Genomic DNA, 12,762 nt, shown 5'->3' with positions numbered 1-12,762 from the left:
TTCTCCAGACCAGGGATAGATGCTTCTCTCACTAGGTGGCCATTGTGACTCCATGTTTCACCCCTAGGAATCTTGCCTTCACCCCCACGTTCTTGCCCCTGTAGGCGGCGTTATCCGACAGCATCTGAGTTATAACTACTTGCCCATGAAGTATTTCTTCTTTTGATTTTAATCACTGTCCAACCAACTGGAGACCAGCCACATGCATGTTTAGCTGGCTTGGGAGCAAGCCAGGCACCAGTCCCTGTGTCCCTAAACTTGAGGAAACATGTTCAGACTTCCCCATTACCCCTTGAAAGTGCCCCCTTACTAGCTGGAGATGAGGGAAGTAACACCTCCAAACTTCATCCTCTTTGGGAGAAAGGGTACTGACGAGACTGCAACAATGTGCTGCAAAGAAATGTTGTCACAAATCTTCTCCCTTTCTCCACTCTGACCAGTCTTCAGAGCCTCTTTCTGATGAAGTAAGGGGGCGCTGAGTCAGGAAACTGATTTTCAGAAACTATGTAAGCTCTACATAAGGTGACCTGACTGACCCTCATCCCATTTCCTGATTCTATTGTGTTGGCACTTGGGCCAAACAGGTGGAGACAGGAAGAGTCTGGCTCACCACAGTTGGAACGTGGACACATTAATATATTGTATGGTGCAGTTGTACCCTCATCATTTTAGTCCTCCACACTTCCCGATTTATTTTTCTATATTTCCTTAAATTTTTTTCTCCTTAAGAAAGAGGCCCATTGGGATAACACATTTTTTACCTTTACTTTTTCTTTTTTTCTCTTTTCTGTTGACTAACTTTGGTCAAATACATTAGAAAAATGCCCTTATCTTCTAGTCAACACAGCACTTCCCTTACGTGGGATTGAAATGTAGCCTGTTGGAATAATGGAGAGCACATTGCTGGGTAAAAGGCATCCCATTTCATTGTTAGCTTAAGCTAACAGAGTTAGCTTAAGAGTGAACAGAGTTCACTCTCAAATTATGATTTACTTATATGAGTCCCCACTTCTTTATACTTCACATTAAAAGAGAGCTTTGAGTTTTTCACTCTTTGGCTCAAATACCCCAAATGGGGCCCAATGACCTTATAAATAAGGGCCACAATCCTGACCCCAGCTTTTAAGACTCTCAGTGGTCAGATCCCATCCTGCCCATTCATCCTGCTTTTATTTCCTGGTACATCCCAACAGAAGCCCTATATTCCTGCCCACCCGGATCACTTGCCATTCCTTGAGCTCTGCTTTCGCTTTTCCACTTATGTATCAGTACTTATGCCATTTCTTCTCCAATTCATCTGCCAAACTTCTACCTATCTCAGTCTAATATCCCTATATTTACCATATCTTGCCCATCTCAGAAGTCCAGCTCAAAGTGTCTCCATTCTCTGATGACCTCAGCCCCCAATAACTTCTGACTTTGTATTCTTATAACAGAGAATACAAACTCATAGAGCACTTCACATGTTTTATCCCACATAGTAGACCCCTGTATCTGTTGTGGGTTAGTTTCCCCAGGAAGCAGGCTCTGAGATAGAGATTTGTATGTAGGACGTTTCCTGGAAAGCGATCTTGGGACCAGCATTTGTGCAGGAATGAAGGAAAGACAACTGGATGAGGAGAAACTGAAAAATGACGCAGTCACATGAAGCCCTGGGATCCCTAAAGCTGAGTTGTCCGTGCAAAGTTGTCCCACACTGGGGCAAGGGCATATATATATATATATATATATATATATATATATATAGTATATAACCCATACTTATTAGTCATTGGAGGTGGACTATACCTGGGAAGGGGCATGACCTTGGCAACATGTCCTTCTTCAGTCAAGGAAAAGTCCTAGAAAGGGACTCGAGTGACTGCAGCCAACACCTGCAGAAGCTGGGGAAACAAGAGTTCATTTCTGCATGGGGACCTGCGCAGCACAACATGGCGTCTCCTATAGTCCAGCCCTTGTGCCACTCAGATCAATCTGCTTCCAAAATAAGCTTTGGGAGCAGCTCCTCTGGATTCTGGTTGCTCTCCTTTGCTGGAGGAAACACACAAGAGGAACATTAGTGGGATTAACTGCAGCCCACCACAGCTATACCTAGTCTTGAGACAATAACCAATACTCATCTTTTTTCTTTTCTACAATCCATTCTGCTTCCCTTTCACAGTGCTTACCGTGGTCTAGATGACTTACCTGGTGAGATGACCCAGCCCCTCGACCTTCAAGGGTCAGAGCCTCCAATCACCATGTCCTTTTGGGCCATGACTGTTGCATTTGTCCATATACATCAAAATTGGACGAGGGAGTATTACAGAATGCCTAAGTTTATCATCTACGTACCAAATGTATTCTTCCCTGCCAGCGTAACTGTGTGTGAATGCAGCCCTCAATATCCTCCTGATGATCAAGGTCACTTACCCCTTCCAGCATAACTCCTCTCCTTCCTGATAATCTTTTGGGACAAGGAGACTGAAATGACTGGGTAGCTGCAACAGCAGTCAGTTTAATAAGACTCTTGCCATGACCCCTGTGGGAGTTTTTCCTCTTCTGGGAACCAGAACTTTTAAATTTATAGAGCCATATTTGTAGATTGCAAGTACAAATTCCCCTAATTCACCTGGAATGGTGGTGAATAAAGCCACTTCAGCTTGGTTCCGGGAACCATGTATTCTAACTTGTAGAGACACCACACCATATAATGATTATTGATTTAAAACTGCATTCTGGAAGATGTTGCCCCTTTCCAAGCTAGCACCTCAGATAATCCATTCTAATTGCTGTATGTGGCTAGCTGCTTCTGGGTGGTGTGGTACGTGATATGTCCAGTGGATCCCATGGAGGTGCCCATTCTGCACCTCCCTTGTTGTAAAGTGGATCCCTTAATTGGATACAGAGTTAGGTGGGATCCTGTGTGGATCAAACATTATATAAGTCCTGCTATGGTAACATTAGTTGAGACCCTGCAGGTAAAAGAGGCAAATCCAGACCCAGAGTGGAAGGGGACCAAAGTAGGCAACTTCTCCCCAAGCGGTTGCTTGGTTTCTTCGTGGAATGGTGCTGATTAAAGGGCTTGGTTTTGGTTTCTATTGCTGTCAAGTTGGACATTTGGCAGCAACAGTTGCTCTATCAATCTTGGTGAGTAAGAACCCATCCTGTTGGGCCACGCAAAACTTCCCATCTTCGCCATCATGGCTATTCTGTTCACGTGCCCTTTGTGCCAGCATTGGGGTGACTGTTGACAGAGGCTGGCTGACATCAACTGCCTAATCATTTTGTTTACATAGTTAGTTAGTGCTTGTTGTTTGGTGGGTGCTCTCTGTTAGGGGTTACAATGTGATACAAAGATCTCCACACTTTCTTCCCACTTCCCTAGTCCTCCAAGAAGCAGACACCAAGTTAGAATTAGACATACAAGAGATGTATTGAGAAAAATGCTTGAAAGGAAGAAATGAGGAGGGGACAAGAAGAGGCTCTTGGGAGAGACATAAAACTGCAATGCTGATTTAATCCCTGTGGAGGAAAAAAGGAAGGAAGGAAGGTGGAACACAGAAGGTCTTAGATTGTAGTGCAGTTCTAAGAAAGTTTTTGCAAAGTTGATAAGATGGTTCTTGAGCTAATGTCATCCATCCGAAGAGCCCCTCCCCCCCATCTTTCAGTAATGAGCCTGCTTTGGTATCCCCACCTTGCTCAGTTATTAGCTGTCCACAATGGACCCATCTGGTTTTTGTGAAAGCCAGACTAATGAATTTAAAGTGGATTTGTAGAAACCACCACCCTTGCATCTTTAGGTCTTTAAGGGTGGCACTAATATCTGCCATTTCCCCCAGAATGCTTCTTTGGTTTGTTTGGGATTTTTTTCCTTCTCCTGGCTGAGGGTGAGGGCTTCATCTTTTGGCTTTTCCCACTATGACAGCTCTTACTTTACAGGCAAGGAACTGATGTGGGGGTTCTACCAATTACCAAGTATGTCCATCTCAGTTTTACATTTGGGGACCAGGGAAATGATCATTGGTGGGTCCATAGACCCAGTGCCTCCACCAAGAGCTGGACCTAGACTAGCACTCCAGATCTCCAGGTGTCAGTGTCAGCTTGGACCCTGCATCCAAAAGACCTCAGAATGATCGAGTATTCCCCTTTCTCCAGTGTGCAGAGTTCCTGAGTACATTTTCATAGGTTGCTTTGGGAAGGGACAGAGGAAGTAATGATCGTATACCCTTTCTATACTGTTGCAGGGTCTTTCCTTGGGGGACTCACCTCCCCACTTCAGGAAAGAAATTCTGGGTCTAAGAACCTACATCTGGAAACTGGGCAATGGATTGTGACTCTTGATTGGGATAGCTGTCCTTAGCTTCTCTCATATTCATCCTTGATTTATTTCGATTGTAAAGATTGAACAATGCTTTTGTTGGCTGCCATTTAGCCTGCCCCTGAGAACTCTATGTTCTTTTAACTAACTCTATAGCTTTCTGTGGATCATGTTCTTCTGGGCCCAACTTGTCAAGGATGGTTAAACACTGCCACCTGGCTTCTATTGTATAACGATTTCGTCACCCCCATTGCTATGGGAGAGCTCAGTTCTGTAATGTCATCTCTTACTTTCAGCCCTCAGAATCTACTCCCACCTCTCCTCCTACCCTCGTAACTGGTAGCTAGGGTTAAGTCATGACATAATCTGGCAGCACAAGTGCTGAGTATGTTAATAAAGGAGAGGGACTATATCTCCAAAGAGGTACACTCACCCAAGATACAGGATTTGACATTCTAGTTAGATCCTTGGGAGGTGGTGCTAATTGCTGCTAGGATTTTTTTTTTTTGGAAGCTTGGAGAAAACAGTGGCCTACATTTAGTGAACTAGAAATGCCAGAGCTATTATGGCAGATGGTGAAAGAAAAAATAAAAAAAATTCTTAGAACAGGACATGCTAGAATGAAAATACTATAAAAGACTAGAAAACCCACTATACTCCCCTGATGGGCTCAGAGAACATTTAAAAACAACAAGGAATGTTCTAGCAAAAAGGTCATCAGCAGTATAAGAAGCTTGGCAGTGGTTTTTTCACAGTTAGAGTAACATTTTAATAGTTTTTCCCCCGATTAAATAAAATAAGAGCTTTTTTTGGTTAATTAGTAATACGGAAAGGCATAAAATTGGGGCGAAAAAAGACAGAGATTTCATCACCCTGAGAAAACATCATTAACATTTTGGTGATCATTCTTTCCTGTGTTTGTCTATACATTTATATACACCCTTGTGTAATTTTATATTCGTCAAATATCGGATCTTCTATTGGAACTATAGAGTCCTTTCTTTTAAAAAACAATCTTATTACCTCCCCCCACTTCTCTCACCTACCCAGTCTTTCAACGGCCATCCCCCACCATCCAAATCAACGTTAACTATGTGCTGCTTATTCATTCATCACTTTTCTCCTGCTTTTAACACATGTAATTTTCCTTTTTCTTTCTAATATATTTTTTTCACAAAAATGGGATATTTTATAGACTTCTCCATATCTTGTTTCTTTCTCTTAGAATGTCATGTAAGTCTCCTGCAAGTTAACTGTTATAAATCTAACTCATTCTTTATAATGACTACAAAACATTCCAGAATGTGCAGACATCACCATCATTCAACAATTCTGTTACTGAGAGGCATTCATGTGGTTTCCAGGTTACTATGAATGATCCTGCAGTACCTACCCTTTAATATATTTCTTTAAGCACTGGTTGAATAATGTACACTAACACTGTACCAGGGATTGACATAAAATTTCCTAGTCTCTTTTTTCTGTGAGCTGGTCTTTCCTTCTTCTGAAAATCAAGTCTCCATAGACTTATTTCCAGAATCTAAATCTTTTAATTAGGATTTCTAAAATAAAACCACCCTCCATTCTGCTGTCAAAGTTATTCATATAAATCACAAGTGATGTCCTTTTCTTAACTCCTAATTGCCTACAAGATAAAGACCAGATTTCTCAATGTGCATTCAAAACCTTCTCTAGAGGAGGATGAAAATAAGTTTTCCAGTTAATTTCTGTCTAGCTACTATCCTATCCTACACTTGGCAACAAGGAACAGCTTGCTATTTCCCCAACAGTGCCTTTTTGTCTCCTGCCACAGGGTCTTTCCACACTCTAACTTACCCAATCATCTCTTCCATAATGCCTTTGCTAATAATGACAAGCATATGTTGTCATAACCTCTTTTGCACTTCCAGAGCTCTTGTTACATTTTTTTAATAAAAATTTTATTTGGAATAATTTTAGATTTACAGAAAAGTTGCAAGATATTACAGAGAGTTCCTGAATACTCTTCACTCAGTTTCCCTTACAGGATCTTACATTACCATGTTATATTTGTCAAAACTAAATATCCAACATTGTTAACACTATTACTATTATCTAAACTCCAGACTTTGTTTGGATTTCATCAGTTTTTCTACTAATGTTCTTTTTCTGTTTCAGGATCTAATCTAGGATACAATGTTGTATCTAGTCATCATGTTGCTGATATTCAATTTTTAAGTGCATATATATACATATATATATAGAGAGAGAGAGAGAGAGAGTCCAGTTTTTTATTTATTTCTGGCAGGAGAGTAAACCTAGTCCTTGTTTCTCCATCTTGACTAAGAGCAAAATCTAAGATTAGTTTTGTTTTGTTTTGTTTTGTTTTTGTTTTTGTTTTTGTTTTTGTTTTTGAGAGAGGGAGAGAGAGAATCTCAAGCAGGCTCCATGACCAGTGCAGACCCCGATGTGGGGATGGAGCCCACAACCCTGAGATCATGACCTGAGATGAAATCAAGAGTCAGACACTCAACCAACTGAGCCACCCAGGCACCCCAAAGTCTAAGACTAGTTTTATTTTTTTTTATTTTTTTTATAAGATTTTATTTATTTATTAGAGAGAGAGAGAGACAGCATGAGCAGAGGAGAGGGGCAGTAGGAGAAGGAGAAGCAGACTCCCCGCTGAGCAGGGAGCCCAATGTGGGGCTCGGTCCCAAGACCCTAAGATCATGACCTGAGCCCAAGGCAGACACTTAACTAACTGAGCCACCCAGGCGCCTGCTAAGATTAGTTTTAAATAAAGAAAGAGAAAAACATTTTCTTTGTGATCAAAAAAAATACTTAACCCACATTTCAAGGATAATATTTGTCTAAAAATAAAAGAAAAACTTCTTTAAGTTAAAAAATGGGCCCCCTCTGGCAAATGCCACCAATATAGCTTAATGTTAATGTAAATAAAATCGTTACTTCGAGGCATACTAGAAATTTGAGAATGCCATTGTTGTTAACAGATTCCACATATATCTGCAATTCCTCACCTCACTGCCTCCATTCTCTATTTATCCAAATCTCCCTTACCTGCAAAATGGATAGAAAGCTGCAAGAATGAGAATATTTTTTAAGAAATTCTTTCCTTTCTGATTAGGTGGTATGTAAAAATAAAGTCAATCCACGTTGATTCACACTAATCTATTGCCTTGGCTTTGCAAGAATTGCTGAGCATCCCTTATGGCCCCAGCAAGCATTATAAGGTAGAAAGAAATATTACAAAGCAAAGGTGAGAAAACAAATTAAACCAGGTGTCTACTTAAAAAAGAATCTATTGATGTAATTCATCACATTAAGAGATGAAACTATAAAACACTCTGCTCATCTCATAAAAACAGGATAAAATCCACATCCATTCCTTATAAAAACTCATAGCAGAGAGTAGAAGGGAACTTCTTTACCCTGATAAAAGGCACCTATAAAACCCTGCCACAAGCATTCTAATGGTGAAACATTATAAAATTTTTCTTAAAAATTACGCATCATGCATTTTATTTCCACTTCCGTTCAACACTGTACTGCAGGTCCTGGTCAATACAGTCAGGCAAGAAAAAAAAATTCTACAAGCTTTGAAATGAAAGAAGCAAAATTTAGTATGTACAATTGTAATGATTTCTTGCAAAGAAAAAAACCCAAAATATCTACATTAAAATGGTTGAAACTACCAAGGGATCTGGATAGAAAATTAATATCTAAAAATTTATTTCATTTCTATGCCTCAACAAGAAAGAATGAAGAGATGGAATACTAAAAATCACTATTTATGAAAGAAAAAAATTTGCTAGAATAAATATAATAAAAATATGCAATATATATATATATTTTTTAAACTGGAGAATGGTTTATTCAAGTGTTCAAGCAGGTGAGTAAAAGAAAACAAACCATACTCAATGCAGAAACCGTTTCTGGAGGGCCGTGACCTGCCCACGTTCTCCGTGACTAGCTGTTTGGTGAACGGTCAGGACGAACACGAACAATACACATTAGGCTGGAGAGAGCTGCCCGTTTTCCTAAGAGAAGACAAATCTCATTTTTCACTAACTTCATGTAGAAACTCCCCATTACCAACAAGCCTTTAGGTCACCAACTTTGTTTTGGCCCTATTAAAATTCTTGAGAGTATCCCGAATTGGTATTTTTTTCTAATACTGCCCAAATAAACCTAGCCTTTAGTAAACCTAGAGATCACAGGCATCGATGCCCATATGTAATATTTTTATGGATAAAATTATAAAATATTTTTGACGGTTATTAAAGAATGCCTAAACTGGTAGGCAAATCTATTGTATTAATGATAAGGAGACTCAGAATCAGGAGAATGTCAATTCTCCCAAATTATTGATTTATAATAATACTAATCAAAATCCAAACTTTTTTCATGGAACACAACAAGCTGATTTTTTAAAAAATTCAAATCCAATTAATTAACATATAATGTATTATTTGTTTCAGAGGTACAGGTCTGTGATTCATCAGTCTTACATAACACCCAACGCTCACCACAACACATAGCCTCCCCAGTGTCCATCACCCATCCTCCCATCCCCATTCTCCCATCCCCCTCCCCTCCAGCAACCCTCAGTTTGTTTCCTAAGATTAAGAGTCTCTTATGGTTTGTCTCCCTCTCTGGTTTTGTCTTGTTTCATTTTTCCTCTCTGATTTTTAAAATTTATTTGGAAAAGCAAAATGTCAAACCAAGAAAATCTCTAAAAAGAACTAGACAAGGGAGAGGGGAAACAGGAGCTTGTCCTGTAGGTTGTTAAGATTTAATATGAAGCTACAATCACATGGATGAATGGTATCAGCCCAAAGATAGACAAGTAAATCCATGGAACTTAAAAGAGATCCAAGAAATAGACCACACCATATCAGTAAGGGTAATCCTTGATTATGCTATATAACTAATGCACCCTGAAATAGCTTTACTTGCCACAACACAGGTTTCTTTGTCACGCATATCAATTAATGAAGCCATCCGGCTCTCCCTGGGCCTCTCCTCCAACTTGAAGATCTGGGCTGCTTCCCTATTACAACTCCTTGGGGTTCTTTGCTTCTAGCCCCAGGGTAAGAGACCACATAGCACATAAAGACTCCCACCTGCTCTTAACTGTGGCACACCCCTCCCTCCCACATTTCCGTTGTTGAGAACTCAAGCACATGGTCTCAATACAACCACATGGAAGGCTGGGAAATGCAGATTTTTTGTGTATCCCCAGAAACAAAAAATGATGTGATGAACAAGCATTGTCTCTGCCGAAGAGTATGAAAACTTATACATGACAGAATTGGCATAGCTGATCCCTGGGGAAAGTATTAATGATTAACAAATGACGCTAAGAAGAAAAAAAGGAACTCAAGTCCTTCTTTACACGGCACACAAACAAATAATTTTCAAATACATTTAAAAACTTAAATAAGAAAGACAAAAGACAAAACTAAAAGACAACCTAGGGAATGGGAGAAGATATTTGTAAATGACATACCTGATAAAAGGTTACTATCAGAAATATATAAAGAACTTATACAACTCAACATCAAAAAAATAGAAACCCAAAGAAACCCCCAAATAATCCAATTAAAAATGGGCATAAAGACATGAACAGACATTTCTCCAAAGAATACAGGTGGCCAACAGACACATGAAAAAATGCTCAACATCACTCATCATCAGAGAAATACAAATCAAAACCACAGTGAGATACCACCTCACACCTGTCAGAGTGGTTAAAACAAAAAACACAAAAAACAACAAGTGTTGGTGAGGATATGGTAAAAAAGAACCCTCATGTGCTATTGGTGAGAATGCAAACTGGTGCAGCCACTGTGGAAAAAGTTTGAGAAATAATTTGGTACTATTCTTTGAAATTAAAATATGTGTACCCCCAAGAAATAGCAATTCCACTTGTAGACAAATTCCAACACATGGGGACTATGGCTACATTTTTCAACACAGATGATAAACTTGAAGATACAATGTTGAGTGAGAAAAATAAGATATAGGAGGATATATATAGTACACCATTTTTATAGAGTTAAATCAAGCAAATCTAAGGGTATCTTAAGAATCTACACATTAAAGAATCCAAACATGTATTTAAGAATCCATACTATTGAGGAAAAGTAAGGGAAGGAGCAAAATGAAAATTTAAGGTAGTGGATACCTTTGGGGTGTGGCGGGGAGACAGAGTGGGGACAAGGACATAAGGAGCTTCAAGGACAACCAATAACGGATTTCTTAAGTGGCATAATGGGTTCCCAGGCATTCATCTTATTATGTAATCAGTGAATGTTAATATAAATATTCCCTTATGCATCAAATATTTAATTTTTAAAATTCAAACCACCCAGGTATGCACACGCACACAAAGGAGAAGAAAGAAGCAAGTACTCCCATTCAACAGAGTTATTGATTTGGCAGGTGCTCAGGAGCAGAAAGAACGAGAAAGTACATGTTCTCTTTTTAACACTTAGTCTGTAGCAAGATCCTCTTTTACCATTTAAAGTTTGTTTCCTTTTCACAATTACCTAGAAGCCCCTCCCAGTATAATTTATCTCATTTTCACTTTTTTATTTAACATCAAAATTCTGTGTTATTTTTTCCCAGTGGCCAGGTTTTATCTGCTCTTCCTAGAACCTCCAGGCAAGTTCAGATTCTGCAGAATCTTACTACAACATACGAGGTAAATTCTCCTTCATTTATCTTTACAGGCGACCCTTGAATAACACTGATTTGAACTGTGGGGATCCACTTACACACAGATTGTTTGTTTGTTTGTTTTTTCTGAGAAATACAGTATAGTACTGTAAATGTATTTTCCTTATGATTTTCTTAATAACATTTTCTTTTCCCTAGCTTAATTATAAGAATACAGTATATAATACATACAGCACATGAAATACATGTTCATCAACTGTTTATGTTATCAGTAAGGATCCAGTTAACAGTGGGCTGTTAGTAGTTAAGTTTTGGGGAAATCAAAAGTTATATGCAGATTTTCAACTGCATGGGAGTCGGCACCCCTAACCCCCACATTCTTCAAGGATCAACTGTATGTTAGCCTCACTAGGTGTGACTTTTGTGTACGATGTTCTCTCATATGCTGTCTGAATTACATATAGTTGGTATAACCCCCCCTTTTTTTTGAAATAGAGAGCGAGCAGGGGGGAGGGGCAGAAAAAGAGAGAGAGAGAGAATCTTAAGCAGGCTCCATGCCCAGCCAGGAGCGTGACACAAGGCTCGATCTCACGACCCTGAGATCATGACCTGAGCCAAAGTCAAGAGTCAGACCTTAACCAACTGAGCCACGCAGGCGCCCTTAAACCCCTCTTCTTATAGCCATCTCACCCTTCCCATCATCACATGATTTTGCTGGTTGCTAAAATCAAAACTTCTTCATTTGTGCTATTGGCTTTTCAGCCAATTTCATAATAATTGTACTTTGGGAATTAAAGTGTGTACTTACAAAGATGTTGTGATAACAGAAGTCCAATAGAACTTTGTTTATAAAACAATGGTTTGTAAAAGGAATAAGTATCAAACCACAAGGGAACATTTATTAAAATCTTCATGCCTGGGACCCATCTCCCCAGAATGCTTAATGTGTAGAAAGCTGACAAGAGTTACAAAATGTCATGGTAGAAAATTGATGTCTCCCTATTTGTCAGTTAAGGTTCTCCAAGAAGCAGACATCAAAACCAGATTAAAGATGCCAGGGATGGGGGTGCCTGGGTGGCTCAGTCGTTAAGCGTCTGCCTTCAGCTCAAGTCATGATCCCAGGGTCCTGGAATCGAGCTCTGCACCGGGCTCCCTGCCCAGCAGGAAGCCTGCTTCTCCCTCTCATACTCCCTCTGCTTGTGTTCCTATTCTCACCATCTCTCTCTCTCTCTCTTTCTCTCTCTCTCTCTCTCTCAGATAAATAAATAAAAAAATAAAATCTTAAAAAAAAACAAAGATGCCAGGGATGGATTGGGGGGGAATGCTTGTGATGGATGAAGAGGAGGAAGCTAGAGATGGTAGGGGGCACTTTCAGACCATGACGCAGCTCTGACGCTTGTGCAGAAATGGAGGTTCTCTAGGGTAGTTCTGTTGAAGGTTTGGCTGGACCAGTGGTGCATCCTTAGGCCAAAGCTACCTGGAAGAGGAAACCCAGATCTTGCAGAAATGGGCCTACAGGAATATGCCCTCGGTGCTCAGTCAGTGGCTGGCTGCAGCCCTAGGGCAGCTTGGCCTCAGTCTCCAGTGGACCAAGAGGTACAGGGACTGGGAAGGGCTTTCAACTGTGCTCCTCTCAACAGAACTGAGCGGTGCGTTTTCATGGCCACCACACCACGGCCAGAGGACATACCACCAGAGGAAGCATCAGAGTTCTTGTTCTGCCACTTCCTACATGTATGATTTTAGACAAGTTGGCTATGAGCATTAATTTCTTCATTATT

At 40.0% G+C, this 12,762-nt stretch overlaps 1 protein-coding gene across 3 annotated transcripts in view; it reads left to right on the top strand.

Annotated features, from left to right (window-relative positions):
- Window positions 1–12,762, top strand: part of CPB2 (carboxypeptidase B2) — a 63,276-nt gene that overhangs the window by 19,546 nt on the left and 30,968 nt on the right. For all 3 annotated transcript variants that reach the window (XM_078070349.1, XM_078070348.1, XM_078070351.1), the window contains one exon: window positions 10,931–11,006. In XM_078070349.1, coding sequence (XP_077926475.1) covers window positions 10,931–11,006 — 76 coding nt within the window. The remainder of the gene's footprint in view (window positions 1–10,930; window positions 11,007–12,762) is intronic.

The sequence above is a fragment of the Halichoerus grypus genome, chromosome 4, assembly GCF_964656455.1.
Source record: "Halichoerus grypus chromosome 4, mHalGry1.hap1.1, whole genome shotgun sequence".
In the NCBI taxonomy this organism is placed as follows: Eukaryota; Metazoa; Chordata; class Mammalia; order Carnivora; family Phocidae; genus Halichoerus; species Halichoerus grypus.
Note: the sequence above shows the minus strand (reverse complement) of the source record. Positions and strands in the feature narration are given on the sequence as shown.